The 19,847-nt window shown below is 45.5% G+C and overlaps 1 protein-coding gene across 1 annotated transcript; it reads right to left on the bottom strand.

Annotated features, from left to right (window-relative positions):
- Positions 1-9,574: 9,574 nt before the first annotated feature.
- Positions 9,575-10,888, bottom strand: Pnma5 (paraneoplastic Ma antigen family member 5). The gene has a single exon (XM_013025914.1). It carries the CDS (start codon positions 10,886-10,888, stop codon positions 9,575-9,577), a length of 1,314 nt encoding a protein of 437 aa, XP_012881368.1.
- Positions 10,889-19,847: the final 8,959 nt, after the last annotated feature.

Here is a 19,847-nt window from a genome sequence, read left to right as displayed (position 1 = left end):
CAATGATTTGTGGGCATATTCTTCCTGCCAAATTAGTAGATCGGAACGTGTCATTTATTTGTGTAGTTGTGCATATGATTTACTCTGAAAGATATAAAACAAGTTGGCATGGTACACTCTGTACTCACACTACATGAGCTAGTCTTCCTGAAGTCTGATTCTCGGCATGGGTCTTGGCACATGATGAGCACTAACACTCAGGTGCTGAATGAATGGGAACAAGAGAAAAAAGCCACTCTTCGGTGAGAAGTGCTATCCCAGAGTATCAGTGAAGGCCCTTAAAGTAGAACATAAGGTAAAGAGACCTCAGATAGGCTGATTTCTCCACTTCAAAGTTATACTCTATCATTAAGGGAATTTAGAACCAAAATGTAAGATACGAAAAGACAGGTTGTAAAATGAATTCTGATTTTGATCCAAAACAGCTTCTTTCATTTCTTACAAGACACCGAAATCTGTAGACATAAGGAAGAGGAATGGTTGAATTGTTTTTGCTTTCTTTTGAATTGCTTAGTGTTTCTAATTATACTTGCTTAATCTACATTAATGTACACAATTACAATAAATGTTAAGCTATTACACAAGCCAGTGTTAAGCTTTCCTTTGTTATGAGTAATAACTTGGTGTGTTCTACTATGTGTATAATTTACCTGAACTCATTTTTTCTACACAAGCAGCTACATACTTGATATAAAGTATTATGCACAAGTAGTGGAGATATCTAGACTCAGCAAATGCTACTAAGGAACACAGCATTCTTTTGGGGAGCATCCCTTTATGAGTGCTATTACATACTTGGAGTGAGCAGGAGCTCAATTCCTTCCCAGTGTGTCCGTAGACAGCCTTAGTTTTACAAAATGTATTCTTCAATTCAGTTAACAATCTCTTCACCTTTAATTGTCACCCATGATGGTCTGTAAAACCTCTCCTATATACCAGTCCCTAAAATAGATGAAGACACTTCTCAGGGGCTCATATTCTGTCAGTTTTTCCCATTTAAATAGCATTGGTCCCTTTTCTTCTTTGACCCTAATTGTTTTCATATTTTTTATTAGCTTCCATTAGTTACACAGGAATTAACTTCAGCATCACATATCCACATCCCTGAAACTAATTCTGAATGCACATGTCTCAAAGGCCCTCTCCAAAGGTGCCACCCAATGTACACTGGAACTTGCTCCTCTACGTATGTACCAATCACAAAAGCTGCTTCATCTTGTTCCTTATGATCAATACCCCAGACTGTCTGAATCCTGTTGAGTTATCATTCAGCCTATCAAGTGAGCCAGGCTTCCACATTTTGTGTCATCTGAAAATGTACCCAGAATGCCATCAAGGTCTTGTTCCAACCCAGGGTCAAGAAGTCCAAAGACAGAACACGTGGCATTCAGAGAACTCTGTCCACCACTGAGCAAGAACCTAAGCACTGTTCTAGTGTCCCTCATACCACTCTTGATCACCATACAGAGGGTATGACTGGGAAAGGAGGGAGTACGAATTCACAGAACGAGGACTATATCAGTAGCTCCTAATTACGTGTTGCTGTCTCAGCCGGTGATGGTATATGATACAGAGTAAAACAGGGTGACGTCATGAAAAATGACTTGTTGACCATGTTGCCACTAAGCAAGTGGATTCCACTATTGGGCCTATGTGTTCCTCTTCCTGCTTTCTATCCGCTCCCTTTCCCCTGGGAGTATACTTACAAGGGCTCCCTCCCCATACCGTCTAGTGTGCTGTCCTCTGGAGACTGTGTTTTGCTCAGGAAGGTCATTGGCCTGTAAATGTCCTCCACTTTCTCAAACATGTGAATCTTCTCTTCGCAGTACCATCACGGGGAAGATGCCAAACCTGCTTCCAAGTGCCTTGTGCTCACTGTTCTCTGCTTCTGAATGTCTCCCACTTCTGGCCCTTTGCCAGAGCCCTCTACCTGCTCTCAACTCTGCCACTGAGTTTTGACCTACCCAGACATTCCATAGCCGAAGAGTTCTGCCAGTGAGGCCTGTCTACACAACGCCTTCTTCCTGTGAGCATCCTTTCTCTAAAGCATGCTTTCTTCACTTAATTTCACTAAGGCTGTATTGCTTTTTGTTCCTAGAAAAAAAATAGATTTTTCTGTTGTTTCATTGATTTTTTTCTGCTATTTTCTACTGTTTCCTTAATATCTGTTCTAATCTTCATCGTTTTATTTTCTGTAGTACTTACTTGGGATTTAGTTTTAATTTCTTATGTCCTCAGTGTGCTTGGAAGTCATAGTTTGCTGTTCATTCCTGAAGCTATGAAGTTGCATACTAATTTGTTTTCTTTAATGTGTGTGTGCAAGTTTTTCTCTCAGTTCTGCGTTAGCTGCATGTTTTTTTTCCTTTTCATTTGTTTCAGAAAATTAACTAGTTTCCCTATTGACTTTGACCTACTGTGGAGTGTGCTATTAAGTATGGATTCCAGGTAGGTGCTGGTGGTTCACACCTGTAATGCTAACTACTCAGAGGCTGAGATCTGAGCATCTTGATTCAAGGCCAGCCCGGGCAAGAAAGTCCATGAGACCCTTATCTCCAATAAAGCCAGAAGTGGTAGTGTGGCTCAAGGGGTAGAACACTATCCTTGAGCAAAAAGAAGCTCAGGGACCGTGCCCAGGCCAAACTTAAGACCCAGCAATGGAAAAAAAAAAGAAAAACAAAATAAAAATATTATGGATTCTAGTGGGGCACTGGTGGCTCATGCCTGTAATCCAAGCTACTCAGGAGGCTGAGATCTGAGGATCATGGTTCAAAGCCAGCCTGGACAGGAAAGTCTGTGAAACTCTAATCTCCAATAAACCATTCAGGAAACCTGCAGTGGCGCTGTGGCTCAAGTGGTAGAGTGCTCACCTTGAGCTGAAGAGCTCAGGGGCAGCAGCCAGGCCCAGACTTCAAGCCTCACGACTGATCAAAACAAACAAACAACAAAAAAAATAGATTCTTTAACTTTCTGTAAACAGATTTTTAGCTTCATTCTATGTAGGTCAGAGAATGTACTTTGCATGACTTCAGTCCCGTTAAATATATGTAGGGTTGTTCTGTCACCTTGTCCATTGCTCTGAATGTGCACTTCAGGGATATTCTCTCTGAACAGCTACTTAGTGTGGATCTATGATCACTATCCACCCAGCCTTTTGCACTTGAAGCCTCCCTGGAGAATTGGCCCTGTGGCTAGGAAAGCCATTTCTGCCTTGCTCTTCACTTTTGAAGCCCACTGATCACTGGGCTCTGCATTTCAACACTCTCTGGAAACAAATCTTTTTCAGACCAACTTATGCCCTTCAATTGTAAGTGTGCTTTGATGTAGCATACATAATGCTCTGCTGCCTGGTCACCTTCTTGTCTGTCCACTAATACTCTTGATCAGTGCCACAAGAAATGTGCCACTTGAGTGTCATCATACCCAGTTCAAGCCCCAGTGCTGACAGCGTTAAGGAAAGAGAAAAAATAGATCAAACATTCTACAACTAAAAATCATTATAATAAGTGTTCAGAAGAGAACATGTAAGATGTGGAAATGCTGTAACAGAACAACCTATTCTGGGCTGATTGATCAGGAAAGCGTTGCCCAAGGAAATGATATTTGGCCTTAGTATGAGTTGCTAAACACGGGGAGAGTGTTTTCCAAACCATCATTTTTATGTGTATGCTGATCTTGGGGATTGAACTCAGAGCCAGGGTGCTGTCCATGAGCTTTTTTTGTTTTATTTTTTCTGCTCAAGGCTGGTGCTCAACCACTTGAGCCAGAGCTCCACTTCTGGCTTCTTTGGTGGTTAATTGGAGATAAGAGTTTCATGGACTTTCTGGCCCAGGCTGGCAATCCTGGCCCAATCCTCAACCACCTGAATAGCTAAGGTTACAGACATGAACCATCAGCACCTGACTCTGGTCCCTCTTTAATGGTGCTCTACATTCAGTTCCACCAGCAAGGCAACTCATTCCTTTCACAGTGTGCCAGGTCTTCCATTGGGCACAGGGAATCCATTAGGGAGTATTTAGTCACAGAGTGGCCATTTCCTTGTGAGACAGACAGGGAGCAAACCCCCTTCAGGAGTAGACAAGAGCTTTATGTAACCAGAATTTTCAGGTCAAGAATGGTGTCCTGGGGTAGGGGACCTCCGAGCTGAAGCCTGAATGAAGAAGTCATTCATTCATTCTTTCATTCATTCATGCAATAAAAGAATTCCAGAACACTCACTGTTGGCCACACGCTATAATGGGCCATGACAGGGTGATGGGTGGAGCTGTGAGTGAAGGCAGAGGTGTATTGGAGATCCCAGAAAGAGATGCTAGGAGCCCAGCATGCCTGCCAACGGAAGCTATAGGCAATAAGCAGAGCCAAGACTGAGACAATTGCCATGTGGTCTATAAGCACAGGATCACAGGGTCAGGGTGAGGAGTACTCCAGCTCTTGGGATCTCATATTCCACCAGCACTCCCTGCATACTGGACATGGAACTATGTGATTTAATATTTGCTCTAGTGGGTTTTAGATTGGGCTTTGTTCCCATCTATCCTTTGTATGCCCCTATTCCTTGCTTTGGGAACTGTAATGATTACTCCGGGCCACTGTATGTCTGAAGCATGTAATTGATTTTTGATTGGTCATTATAGGGGCTCACATCTAAAAGTTTCCTGTGAAACCCAGAGGAGACTTTGGATTTGAACTTCTTTGGTACCAGTACTGGGACTTCAACTGAGGGCCTGGACTCTATCCCTTAGCTTTACCCCTCAAGGCTGGTGCTCTACCACTTGAGCCACAGCTCCATTTCCAATTTTTTGGTGGCTAATTCTATATGAGACTCCCACAAACTTTTTTGCCTGGGCTGGTTTTGAACCGTGATCATCAGATCTCGATCTCAGCCTTCTGAGTAGCTAGGAGTATAGGAAAGAGCCACCAGCTACTAGGTTGGCTTTGAACTTTTGAGCAATGCTGAAACACTTAAAACTAGGGACTCATGAAGACGGTCTAAGTGTATTTTATATTGTGAGATGGACATAAGATCCTTTGGAGGCCAGGGGAGGATGTACAGAATCCCCCAAATGCCCATGGGCTAAAAGCTTGGTCCCCAACTTGGTGTTTCTCTGCCTAATTGTGGATTGGAGCATCTAAAACTATGAATCACACTACATTTTGTGAGAGGGCTGTGTAGACTTTTGGGAGGCCAGGGACAAAATTCTATGGTTTTGAGCAAGGATGACTCCCCAGAGCCCATATGTTATAGGGTTGGTCCCTAACTTGACTCTGTTGGAAAGTAGTGGAAACTTCAAGAGGTAGAGTCTAGTGAGAGCTCTTCAAGTCATGGGGGCATGCCTTTCAAGTGGATTGTGGGGCTCTGCTCTCTGCCTCTCTCTCTCTCTCTCTCTCTTTCTCTCTCTTACATCTAAAACATAAGGTAAGCAGTTTTACTGCACCATGTGCTTCTGTCACGATGTGGTCCTAGTCACAGGTATAAAAGCAAAGGGACCAATAGAGGGGACCGAGGAAACCTCTAACACTGTGAGCCAAAGCAACTCTTTCCTCCTTACAAGTTAATCATCTCAGGTATTTGTTTTCATGTTTGAGCCTTTCCAAATTCATCTGTCAAAGTTAACCATGCATTGAGGAATGGTAATTGCCTCTTTGGTGTGGGCCTCCTGAGTAGCTAGGATTATAGATCTGAGACACCGGCACATGGCTTTAACTAGATTTTTAAGGCCCAATCACAAAGCTGAACACTGCTAGTTCATACCTAGCCACTCAAGAGGCTGAGATCAGAGGATCATGACTGAAAGCATGCCCACCTGGACAGAAAAGTCTGGAGATTCTTATATCCAGTTAACCAGCAAAAGCCAGAAGTGGAGCTGTGGCCAAGCGCCAGCCTTGAGATAAAAAGCAAAGCAAGAGTACAAGGCCCTGAATTCAAGCCTTAGTACTGGCATTAAAAGATATCCCTATCATGAATCAAGGTCACATTGAGGTATTAGGAGTCTGAAATGGAAAATACAATTTGGTGGGGAGAAGAGAGAAAATTGAGCCCACATCAGTACTTTTTTGCAGCGTCATTTTCTAGAATAGCAATGAATGGGGATGATTGTAACTACTGGTGTTTTCCAGGATCATAGTACTCAAGTGAAGGTCAACAATGAATAGGTCACTGGTCCTGGTGCCAGGCAGGACAGGTGCTGTCACCCACAAAGGGTTCACAAGGCCAACTGCCGTATAAGGGGCCACCATGCCCAGGGGAGAAGTCATGCCTCATGCTCCATGGAGATGCAGTAGATGCCTCGCTTTGGAGGGGTTTACCACAATTGACCAGGGCTTTTAGTGGGGAAAATCTTTTTTTGGGGGGGGGTTTCGGTCGTGGGGCCTGAACTCTGGGCCTGGGCGCTGTCCCTCAGCTCTTCAGCTCAAGGCTAGTGCTCTACCACTTGAGCCACAGCGCCACTTCCGGCTTTTTTCTTTTTGCTTATGTGGTGCTGAGGAATCAAACCCAGGGCCTCAGGCATGCAAGGCAAGTGCTCTACCACTGAGCCACCTTCCCAGCCCAGGGAAAATCTTATAGGGCAGAGCACACACCTGTTTTAGAAGTGGCCAATAAAGACCTGTGATGGCATAGATCAAAGGCTCCACCATTAGGGGATCTTGGTCCAACCTCTGAGCCCAAGGAACTGGCTGGCAGGTGCTTAGGCTTTTTTCCTGCCCACATGACTCAGGTGAAGGTGCCAGGGTTCTGGGAGGGAGTGAGCCCCATCAATGGGCCCAGAGTGAGGGGAGAGAGACAAACGCAGTCATTCTGCTCACGTGACATCTGAGGTTTAGGAATGGGGTGGCCTCCAGGGATCGGTGCCTTCTGACCAGACACTAGGCTTTCGGTTGGCCAGGGCCTATGCGGGGTCAGGCTGCATAGGGGAGGCCCTCACCTGTCGCCCCCACTGTGGAGGAAGGGGGTGGAAATGACCACAAGACACTTGAGAGTGGACAAGCAGGAGCAGCAGCAGAGGGAGAGGAGCAGCTCACAGAAGGCCAGGCTGCAGCTTGCCTGGAGAAACCTCAGAGGTCCAGGACTGGCCTCTGGTTGGTGCTTCCTGCCTTCTGGTGGCATGAGCTAAACGCACGGTGCACGGTGACCGAGCAGCGGTGCTAAATACAGTCACTTTCTGAAGGACCTCAAACTCAGACCCAAACTTGTCACCTCCCCGCCCTCAGGCCCAGGGGGACGATTGATGGAAGCCCATCAGACAGTCACAGACTCACCTGCACGCGCATGATGCCGCACAGGCCTGTTGTGCTCAGGGGAAAGGCACAGAGCTTCCATGGGCTAGCTGACTGGCGTTAGCCCCCTCCCGGCCTTTGTCTCTGGTCCTGCTGCTCCAACCTGAAGGGGCTCCTGGCAAGTTGCCATGGAAACTGTGTGGCTCATGATGGGGACTATGACCAAAAACCTGTGCACTCCCTCCTGGCATACTTCAGTGGGGAGGATGGAGTTGGTCATGGATCTAAAGGCAAGGTCAGGTCTACTGTTTGCCTGGGCAAGATCACTTCAGTCTTCTGAGCTCCTATAAAAGCAGCTGCATGCAGGAGCATCTTGTCCTCATACCCAGGCTGATCTGGGAACTTTCTCTAGAGTGTCAGCCTGGGATCGCACAGATGGCCAGTCTGATCTCACTGAATGCCCCCAAATGCCCCCCAACACCCATGGTGCTGCCAGTGATCTTAAAGCCCTCTGACCCTTGTGCCCTTTCAACATCTGATCCACTTATACCTGGGGCCTCCCCAAGTGCCCTGGGAAGCCAGGCAGTCACCAGCTCTGAAAACCATCAGCATGCTGTTGCCTGACTTCTGCTCATTTTCTGGCTCCCACAGCCCCTCACCAGTCTTGTCCTGGGCATCCCCAACGTTAACCCAGAAGCCCCCTATGCACTCCCATCCCAACAAACATGAGACTCAGCAGGGAACATGCATGAAATTTATTGAAGAGAAACATTTGCTGAAAACCATTGAGAAAAGATGACAATGCAGACAGTAACTTCCACCGCCACTGAAGGATACCCATCTCTCTCCTCCACTCTTGACAACATCTTTTATTTACCAACTCCTCCTTGTCAACACTCCTTGCTGAGAGTCTCAGATCTGCCTCTTGCCAATACAGTGGCCTTTGGCCATGCCCCCTCACTTCAGAAGTCCCTTTTCACTGTGTCTGGCACAAGACAGTCCCAAAACGCTGGAAAGCATAGCAAAGAACACCACCCAAGTCACTCCTGGTCAGTTCGTTTTGCCCAATGTTGAAGTTTGGGTCACTGGTAAGTACTTTTTCATACACCCTTTCAGCTGGCTCCTGAGACTGGTCTCTGAGCCTCTGGAAAGGAATTGCTCAGTGAACATAGGAAGACATACATGCACGCACATGCACGTGTGCGCATACACACATATGCAAGAGAACACCAGGTAGCTTGGCCTGTGTCTGCAAGAAGAAACCAGAGGTGGACTATGGCACTAGACAGAAGCAAGGAGAGCCTGGGCCCCAACAGAAGTTCTCATTAGCTGGCACCTCCAGGTTAGCTGATGTCTTACAGATACCTCCAGCTCAGCCACCCGAGTTGGCAGGGTACAACCTGCCCTTGGCCTTATTAGTGGCTGAGTTGTAACTTGCCATGCCAGGCTCCAGTACTCCCTGCTCATTATCTCCGGTTCTGCAGTCTCCCTGCAGGAACAAAAAGAACCAAACGACCCCACGCCACGTCCTCCCTCCTCTGCTGCTTCTGTTAGAACAAAGGCTGCCCAACACACCCACTCCTTCCCACAGCAGTTCTACAGAACTGTCCCAAAGAGCTTCCCACCTCCAGCGTGCCTATTTGTAGCATCTCCTGAATCTTTGGTGTCCTTCCCACACAGCCTTGTCAGGCTGCAGGGGAGGAAACTGCCTCTGGGTGGCTCTGGCCTCCCAAGGCCTTTGGGTCTAGGGACCCAGCCTTTACTCAAGCAGGGGCTCCAGGATTCTGCCCTCCTGGAGTTCCCTTGCAGCAGTGCAGATGATCCTGAAGATAGGCTGGACTATGCAGCTTCTCCTGTTGGGTCTTCTCTCTGTCCTGAAGCCCTGGCTCCTGCACACTGGCTCTTTCTGGCTGTGGCTTCCCTGAGGCAGGCTGCTTAATCCCCAGTGTGGCCTCACATTTAGTGAGGCTTAAAGCAGAGCCCGCATGGGGAGCATCTGAAGGTGACCTGGTGATGAGACCAAAGCCCTCAGCCTCACCATCTTGGTCCTCTGTTTCACTGTGGTCTACCTCAGGGAATTGGCTTTCTTGTGGGCTGGGTATGTCAGCTTCCTGGATATGTCCCTGGCCCTTCAAGGGGCCCCTGAGTATGGCCTTCACTGAGCTGGGTGAATGTTGGTCTTGGTTAGTGTCATATTTTCTAGTTGGTGGAGGGTGACAGGATGTGGTGTGGGCCTGGCTGCCCTGCCCTTCTGCTCCCATTAGGTCCCTTGTTACTTGTGTGGGCTCCCTAGTTCTCCTTTCAAAGTGTGCCTGTGGCCTGCAAGGAGAAGGAAGGCCTGCATCTCCTGAGCCCTTGTTTCCTAGGGCTTGGGGTGGCTCACAGCCCCAGGCCCCTCCCCGTTTCCCAACTCTATTTTAGGCTGGACAGTCTCAGGTCCTTGGTTTGTAACCTCACTCTGCCCTTCTTCTATTATACCATTAAGCACTGTTCGCCTGCGCTTCAGCGTCCCAGGTATCATTTCATGTGTGGTCTGGGTGCCACTCTCACTAAAAGTCACCGTCTGAGAAGCAGTGGTAGTGTTATGGACACTGACTCCTGCGCTCTGTCTGGTACCACCCCTTTGTCTTGCCAAAGCCTCTAACCTCTGCTTCTCCCTCATCACTAGGATGGTATTCTCACGCTCCTCTTCATCTCGGACAAGCTTCATAAAATCCAGGAAACAAGGTGGGCACCCTCGCTTATCTAAGAGCTCAAGCTTACCCCGGAGGCTGGGGGTCATGGACACCTGAGATAGGACATGCTTCAGACGAATCATATCTGCATTTTGTATTAACATTGGGCTTTTCTGCACAGCTTTCTGCAACAGGGGCTCTAAGCGCACCAAGAAAGCAGACATCTTCTCTGTAATCTTCTGAGAAGACTGCAGAAACCTGAATTGGGATGTTCTATAATCCTCTTTATCCCCAAAGATCTGATTCAGGGTGTCCAGGCACTGCTCCACAGTCATGGAGTTGTCATTGGCCACGAGGGGCCGAATGATCGCCAGGGCAGGGCCACGCAAGCTCTCTAGGAGGCGTCGCCTCTTCTCTCCCTGTGACACCTGCCACATGCGTATTATCTCAGTGACCTGCTCTAGCCAGACATCAAAGGGCTCTTCATTTTGACCTGGGTAAATGGTTCCCGAAAACACTTTGAGTTTTCGGTACCATGTGTTTTCCTGCAGAGGCTGCAAAGATAATGGTGTGGGGTCGCCTGCAGCCTCTGGGCTTACCCCCTCTTCCACGGGCATCATGCCAAACCCCAAGGTTTTGGCCACATCTACCATTCTCCGGCCCTCATCTTTGAGAAAGGAGTTCAGCTTATGTAGAAACTCCTCATCCGGGTTACGGGGTTTGACTATCACTTCCCAGGTCCCCCCATTTCCTTTGATATGAGTGGGTATCGTAGCATAATTGACAACATCAACCAATTCAATGAACACTGCCTTAGCATTGTCTTCCCTCCTGAAAATCTTGCCTGCCACCCTGTACTCACACAGCGGATGTAAACCTGTCTTCACAGTCTCCTCAATCTCCACCTCATTACAGTGCACTGGGATACCCACAATCAGCAGCGCCTTTTGGGGATCCACGTCCATCCCCTTGCACCAATCCTCCAAGAGTGCCACAGCCATTGTCCCCACTCACTATTATCTGGCACTACAGCAGTAATAAGCTCACAATCTTAACAGAAAGAATTCTACACCAGTGCCAACAAGACAAGTAGAAGGGTTCCGGGTTTCCACCACAGCCTGTAATACAGATGGGAAAGAGCATAGTTAGTAATTCCACCATTCCCTACTAACGGCCCTCTGCTAGAACCTCCCCTTAGAAATTTAGACTCTAGGCTTTCAATGTGGTTCAGTGGTAGGGTGCTTGCCTAGCATGCACTGAACCCTTGGGTTTGATTCCTCAGTACCACATCAACACAAAAAGCCAAAGTGGCACTTTGGTGAAGTGGTAGAGTGAGCAAAAGAAGCTGAGGGACAATGTCCCAGCCCTGAGTTCAAGCCCCAGGACTGGGGAAAAAAAGAAATTAATTTACTTTTTACTCCCTACACATCCCACAATCATTTTGTGCAGGGTGTTTGCAGGAAATCCCCCCCCCCCAACCTACCGTGCTGACCTCCTACTGCTGAAGGTTCGCCCTTGGAAGTTTCGGGACTGTACTGCTATAAAGACCTGTGGTGGAAAAGGCCAATGTCAAGAGACAGAGTGTGATGTCAAATGTAGTGGACATACATTTCTGGAAAATTTTCCCATGGTCCAGTTGGGGTGTGGGAGTGCAGGTCACCTGGTATCGTCCTGGCACAGGACTTGTGTGGAGCTCCACTTTGAGGAATGTGTGATAAGTGATAACAATGGCCACAGCTCTGAGAAATGTAAGAAGAGCAGTAGGTGTGGGGAATGGGAGACCAAGTGCAGTGTTTTTATGGAAACTTAGATTGTGGACTTTTATTAGCAAGCATGTTATACAGCAACGTTAAGATCCTTGGAGAGTACCAGGTGCAGTCTCTGGCCTCCAAACGATAAAGCATCCTGGTAACAAGGGGTGGCGAGATGAGTATTGAGGAAAGAGTATAGTGCTGAGAAAACAAGAGTTTGTGGATTCAATGTGTGTGAAAGCTTGAAAGAGAGGCAAAGGAGAAGTGAGAAGGGTCAACACACACCTTGCACTATAGTCTGGGCATACAGAGCAGTGTGTGAACCATGGTAGGCAGCCCCTGCCCCTTTCTGCTATTTGTCAGGGTTTCTGAGTCCCCTCCCGTGCCAGCCCTAGGCCGCATAAGTCCTCACCGCTGTTGGTGTTGCAGTGCTAGACTGTCCTGGAGGTGGTTAGCTGTAATTTGGCTGGAGCTAGAAGGTCATGGGCTTCCTGGACTCGGGTAGTCAGTCTCTGTGTCACTGGAGCTGTCCAAGGTAAGGAAGCAGGTGGTTTTTCTTTTGGTTTTGTGCCTTGTCGTCCTGTGTGCTCCTGTTCTGGAGAAGGCATACCAAAGGGGAGTCTGTACAGAAGTTTCCACCCACCCCATACAGGGAGGAAGTGCTCAATATGGGATAGCTGGTAAGACAAAAAGAATCCCAAGGTCTAGTGGATCTCCTGGCCCTACTACACATCGTACCCATGCAAAGTGGAGCTCACCGGAGCCCACTCATGCTCAACTTCCCCACACTAAGTCATTAGGTAAACCCTTGCCCCCCCCAAAGGTGGGTGTGGTAGGATCTGGTTACGAGTCTGAGGCAGACAGGTTGCTTCAAATCCAGAAAGTGCACGATAGCTTAGGCTACACAGTGAAATCCTATGTCCAAAAAATAAAAATAAATAAGTAAAAGAATCCTTGCCTAACGATCCATATTCCTTCATATAAGGCCCATCCCCATCTGCCATTTTCTCCACACTGTGCCACACAGGAAAGTTCCATATAAAAAAATTGAAGGAGCCAAGTACCAGTGGCTCACGCCTGTAATGCTAGCTACTGAGGAGGCTGAGATCTGAGGATCACGGTTCAAAGCCATTCCGGGCAGGAAACTTGTGAGATGCTTTTCTCCAATAAAAAAGTATCAGAAAACCGTAGCATTCGCCTTGAGCAGAAGCGCGCAGAGACAGCGCCCGGGCCGGGCCCCGAGTTTAAGCCCCACAACTGACCCCTCCCCGCTCCAAAAAAGAAAAGAACAAACAGGTACAAAAAAATGTGCATTTTTACCACATATTACTTCATCTAAGTTCCCCTAGCCACCGTTTTCTTCACAGCCTAGGCAACAAAGTGAGACCCAATATTTAAAAACTCTACCTATAGTCTATATTTCCTCATCTACCGCCGCACGCCCGCCCCCGCTCACCCCCCTCCCCCTCCACATCAACGGCCATTCCCCAGCAGGGAGTCAGGGGTCAGGAACAGCCAAGGCCGAATCCCTCGCCTCAAAGTACCAGGCCACTGGTACTGTCCACCAGACCTGTAGAGCACCACAGAAAATAGTACAGCTCTTTACTGGGTGCTGTGGCTAGGGTTGGGCCTGGAACCGAGCAGTATACCGGCTAGAAACGTCTCCTGAGCTCCTTCGCGCTTCTGCCTCCACGTCAGCCACCGAACACACTAACCACCAAGCCGAAGCGGCAGCAATTTATACTAGCTGCCCCACCCCCCACGGCATAGCTGCACACGACCCTCTTGCGACTGCGCATTGGTGATCTTGCCCTGTTCTCCCCTCCCCCACGCCCACCCGAGTCCTCCTGCATAGAGAACAAACTGATTTCCATTGTACAGTGTCTGAGTCCAGCTAATTTGGCCGAATGGATACACCCACGGTCTTGCCAACCCAGCAGCCACTGTGGCTCTGCTTGGACGGTCCCTCCTTAGACCGTACACGCACTTGTAAATTCAAACTGTTACTAGAGGGCCGAGAGCAAAATGGAGGGCCAAATGCAGAATGGAGCACTGAGTACAAACTCAATGACCACATACACATCTGCCACTAAAGACAGCTCTGTCAAAAAATACAAGCCAATGTAAAATGTAGGACTGGTGGGGACTTTAACCAACTCAAAGGTGAGGACTTTGCTTATTTTTTATTAGGCTGTATACAAATACTTCTAACAGGGACACAAAAATTTTCACTGCTTACTAACAAATGAAAAACCTCACAGAAATTATATTCTCTTTATTTTCTCATCGGGTATGCCCCATCTAGCACCCAAACGGCCCTCTTGCCTTTCACAAGCAAGTTACTTCCACAAAGGAAAAACTTCCATGTTAACTCAGCAACCCCAAATTACGATCCTGGAAAAGACTGTGCAGATGGCATACAAATGAACACACTGAAAGTACACATTTCACAGTCAAAAGTCGAAGGTATTGCAGAACAGATTTCTTTGGCCTTATTTATGATTTAAAAGATTACCCTTTTATAGAATGTCCTCATTAAAAATATTAAAAACACACAAAAAAGGCCACTGACCAAGGCATTTGCATGTCTTCCCACCTTATTTATTTATTTATGCAGACAAAATTCTGAAGGTAACCAAATGATCAAGATATTTGCAAAATTACTAGCCCCATTTATTTACTTGCTAGTTTTCAGACAAAATTTTAACTGTCACTGACAAACATACTTTTTCAGACAAAATTTTAACTGTCACTGACAAACATAATTGAAGTTTATTTGTTTATTAATTGAAAGCAAATCTTAAGGATCATTGACCAACATATTTGCACAAATGCCTTCCCACCTTATTTATTCATTCGTGTATATATTTATGCAGACAAAATTTAAAAGCACTGAATGATCAATGCATTTGTAGACACAGCTATTAACACTTGTTTATAATTTTATTTATTTTCATAGTACTAGAGGTGAAACTCAGGGCCCATGCACATTAAGCATGTACTCCATCACAGCTACATCCTCAGCCTTTAACTGCATCTGTTTTCTATGTCTCAGATGGATAGCATACACCTCCACTCTTGCTATTCCTAATAAGAACATACCTTGGACATTCTTTTAAATCAATCTCCTCCTGATGAGGAAAAGCATAATGAGATAGTACTACTAGAGTTACAGATTCAATGTGATGCATTACCTGCAGCACCAGTCTGTGCTGTCTCCTTGCCTCCACCACCTACCATTTTACATCACGTTATCATGGCAGTCATTATGGGAACAGGTCATACTCGCCTTTGAGAGACTGCATGCTCCCATACTCAGACTTCCCTTTACTTCATACTAATAGAAAACTAGCTTCCTCTCGCTTCTTCCTTACGGTATAAGAAGTGGGTAAGGAATGATAGCAGTGTTGAATTTTACCTGAATCATGTGATAATGGAAACAGTGTTCCTACCTTTCTGCAAAGAAATGTTTCCCCATGTGACTTAGATTAAATTTAAGGAATGCCTCCCTTATAATCCATGACAAGCCCAGACCAAGGTCCTTCAAATTCCTGTTCTTTTTTTTTGGGGGGGGGTCATGGAGGCTTGAACTCTGGGCCTGGGTGCGGTCCCTCAGCTCATCAGCTCAAGGCAAGTGCTCGACCACTTTGAGCCACAGCGCAACTTCCATTTTTCTACTGATTTATTGGAGGTAAGAGTCTCATGAATTTTCTAGCCTGGGCTAACTTTGAACCACGATCCTCAGATCTCAGCCTCCTGAGTAGCTAGGATTACAGGACTCAATCACCAGTGCCCAACTAAATTCTTGTTCTTTTGTGTCATAAATGATTAGTTGAACATCTTCCTACCACTCATCAACAGGATCAAAATCATTGCTAGGCAAGGTTTGAGGTAGTTTCTCTTCTTTTTTTAGACTCAAACTTTAGCCCACTCTTGTACCAAGGCAGCAGACAGCAATAGAGGCAACCTCTAAGAATAGTCTGTTCCCAGGTAAAACATTCTCTTCTACATTCCAGAAATCCCCATTCTCACACTATATTCTTTTCAACCTTGTTCACTCTTCCCTTTACAACAAACCCCTTTCTTGCCTAATCAAGAAGTATTTTTAGTATTGCAACATTTATCCTTTCCTCCTGACGGAAAGCCTTTCAGGTAAAGTCTCCTCATTAAGGTGATTCATTCTTTCCTAACCTTTATTGAGGTATGGTTGAAAGTAAAAAAAATTCATAGATTTAGTGTGTATAAAGTTTTGATGTATGTACGTATTGTAAAATGTTTGCTATATTCAAGCTATTCATCATTCTACTGTTATGTAGAATGTTATGGAAACAATGAGACAAAATAGATCAGGGAAAAATTTAAAAAACTGCAACAACATCTGGATTGGGCCCTGTGTTGATGGTTTTAAAGAATGAGTCCATGGACACAGAGGGAGAAGAAAAATGGCAAAGACTTGTTGAAGGAAAAGATACTCAAAGCTCACACTAGATGAGAGGGTTCCCAAGCAAGAGTCAGTGCTTTTTGGAAGTGGATTGTGCTGAGAAGAATAAGGTGCATATCCAAGAAGGAGGTATAAGACTCTATATAATTTAACAGCCCATGCCCATAGCAGTCCCCAGACCCAATCAGAGGCTCCATGCAGCCTGCAGGAGCTCTCCACATGTCGTTCAGCCCCTCTGACTTGGTGCCTATTCCATTGCACACTTTTAGGGCCCAACCTGTCTACTGTTCCCATGTAACTCTTTCTGGGGCAAGAGGCCATGAGATGATGTCTAGACACTGTCATGCATGATTGATCAAGGCCATGGTGAGAAACAGAGTCCCTATAGAAGGGGGTCTTTGCCCTGATTGCATACCCAGGCCTTTTCTGCTCTCAAAATGAATCATGGAAAACAGCAGAGAGGAATTCAGAGGTAAACATTGTATTAATGCATAGCTAAATTAAAAATACACAGTCTTCACCCTCCTAAGTAGCTAGGATTATAGGCACAAACCAATTAGCTAGCAAAGCAACAGAAGTGGAGTTGTGGCTCAAGTGGTAGCACCACCCTTGTGCAAAAAAGCTAAGAGATAATGCTCAGGCCCTGAGTTTAAGATCTCAGATTCCTGAATAGCTAGAATTACAGGTATGAGGTATCAGTGCCTAGCTGTGATAATTAATCTTCACTGTCAATTTGATTGGTTTTAGAAGTGCCTAAAGCATAAAGGACACCTCTGGCTGTCTTTATGAAAATCAACTAAGGAGGAAACATTCTCTCTGGATATCCCAAACTGTGGGATGAATGACATTTAAAAAGGGTAAGAGGAGGAAGCCCACAACTACAAACATTCTCTCCTTCTCTTTCTTTCTCTCCCTGTATCTCTGGTTCATGGCTGCCATGAGCTGAGCGGCTCTATATACTGCCTCACAACAAATGTAATGAAATATTTGGTACATGACTAGCAACAGTCATCTACACATAAGAAATATACGTATATATATGTATATATATATAATCCTATATAGTGATTAAAAAAGAATACATAGACTGCCAAGGCACAATAAAATCTTTTTTGTCACTTTAGCAGTTTTTCATGAATGCCTGATCAATATAACCAAATACTCAAGCTTTCTGGCAAATTGTGACATTTTTCCTTCATCAAATCAGATTCTAAATGATGTCTTCTCAACCTTAAACTCTGTTTGAGACTTCATAGAGAGCCTCAGGAAAGAAGAATCTGTTCTTTCATCTTGGCAAATGGGAGCTAAAATAATTAGGTTAACTATTATATAAGTTGCAATGGGAAATATTGTCAAATTCTTAAAAGGTGCTTACCTTTTCCTATATTCCTATCAATAAAATGTTATTATCATTAAAATTTCAAAAAAGTGATCTTAGCTCCCATTGGGTTATAATCATAGTTAAAATAGTTGCAATCATACCTACTTTGTAGCTGTGATGGAATACCTTGATTGTTTATTTGAACTGGATTAAGGGGCTGGGAAGGTGGCTCAGTGGTAGAGTGCTTGCCTTGAATGCATGAGTCCCTGGTTCGATTCCTAAGCACATATTTATGGTTCAAGTAATAGAGTGCTAGCACTGAGCACAAAAAGCTAAGGAACAGGGCTGGGAAGGTGGCTCAGGGGTAGAATGCTTGCCTTGCATGCATGAGGTCCTGGGTTCAATTCCTCAGCACCAGAAAAAGCTGGAAGTGGTGCTGTGGCTCCAGTGGTAGAGTGCTAGCCTTGAGCTGAAGAGCTGAGGGACAGGACCCAGGCCCAGAGTTCAAGCCCCACAACCAACAAAAATAAATGAACTGGATTAAGGGAGATTCGGAGATTAATAAAGCACAATACTGGGTGAAGGCATTTCCAGAGATGATTAAATTATTATGGTTCTGCTCTAATGAATTTAAGACTATTTTAAAGCTATTAATGACCTCAAAATTTGAAAATGCTATTGAAAGGTGGTAGATCCATGGAAAATGGGGCCTGCTTGGAGAAGAAGGTCACTTGGGAACATTTCTTTGCATGCTACATATTGCTCTGGCCCATTTATTAAGTTACTGCTTCTCTCTGCTTTCTTTCCATCATGATATGAGTGCTTGGTTACCCCCTCCCTGCCATGATAGATGAAACTTTTGAAACTATGAGTCTATATAAACATTTCCTCTTTTTATTTTCCAGGATTTTATCACAATGATGGAAAGCTCACTAACATGTTAGTTCTGCTTATGTACGCCTATTCCTAGTGGGTCCTTTTGTCTGAGTGAATGATTCCAGAGGATAGGGGAAGAGAGAGAGAGAGAAAAGGGGGAAAGGGTGATGGAGAGGGAGAGACTTATGGTGTTCAGAACTCAAACTCCTGATTGTCTACAACAGAAAGAAACAACCTGTAAGATACAAAAGACAAATCTTACCTTCATTGCATTGGTGCCTGACACTAACTTTCCTAATACTAACTAGAGTTGTATTACGTCACGGCCCAGTTCAAATCCTGAGGAATGGAAGTTACATACTTCAGGAAAATGATAGTGCCTTTTTAGGAAAAACATTTCCACCAATCCCCATATTTCTTGACACAATACCTGGCATACCATGAAAACCCTAAATATGTGAAGTAATAGGAATATGTGAATGACCCATGCCTTCATTGCTCTCATTCTGTTCTCTGAAGCAATTCTCTGGGCCAGCCTACATTCCTGAGTAGTAATTTACAGAGCCCATGGGGGTGAGTGGGAAGGTAGGAGGTCAAGCTCTCTGGGTGAAATTCTTATCATATTACCTTTTCCATGGGGGATGGAGGCAGAAAGTAACAGCCACATAGTCCCAAACATGGCAGAAAAAAGGCTTCTCTTGACTAATGCCTACAGAAACAGTCACATTGTCACTTCAGCCAGTTCTTGTGTTCATTGGGGAAGCAGTCCCAAAGTTATACCTTATGTTACGTTTCTTACATTGCTCACCATGAAACTGTATCAAGCAACCTTCTATATTCCCCCCATTGTTAGCCTGAGCATCCCTTCTATTTCTGATCCTTGTGGTCATTTGCTGTGCACACTGGAAGGTAAAGCCCATGAAGAGTGTTCTTGTGGCCCATTTACAGATGAGGAAGGAAGAGAGACCTTCTGTATGTCATGCAAAAATGTCTGCTTAGTGCTAAATAACCTCATCTTTGGCTGTCTCAAAACGCATTCTCCAATGCAACGAATTCCTAGGTGGCAAAAGAGGCTTTTGAGCCAGGAACAGTCAGTCTCTGCATGATGTGGAGGTTCTTGGAATAATGAGGTAGACTTGTGCTTGCATAGGGACCATGGGAAACTACCTATCCTATCTTTCTGCTCTTCCACTAGGTCGTTCTGTTGATAGACAGCCAATGGAAATGCTTGTTCCCTAGAAGTTTCAAGTCTTGCCATATTAAGCCCTGACCAAATAGGTTCTGTTTTCACAGCAGTGCTGACACCTCCATGTGTTCAATCATTTGCCTTAAAAAAAGACATTTGAGATCTTTCTCTCTCATGTACCTGGGGCTTCTGGGAGAACTGAGAGGCTCAGGGGACCTTATGCCCAGACTGCATAGTTCTGGAATCCTGAGATGCCTGGCTGAGGTGCATTCTTGGACCCCTTGTTCCAGGGCTTTGAGGCTGCTTCTAGAATCAGCTCTGCAAACTGGAGGCCACATTTTTTAGCCTTTCAGGGGAGTTCTCTACACTGTGAAGTTCTCTGCAG

Source organism: Dipodomys ordii, unplaced genomic scaffold (genome assembly GCF_000151885.1).
Source record: "Dipodomys ordii isolate 6190 unplaced genomic scaffold, Dord_2.0 Scaffold89, whole genome shotgun sequence".
Lineage (NCBI taxonomy): Eukaryota > Metazoa > Chordata > Mammalia > Rodentia > Heteromyidae > Dipodomys > Dipodomys ordii.
The sequence above is the reverse complement of the archived record's forward strand: the minus strand, read 5'-3'. Positions and strand labels throughout refer to the sequence as shown.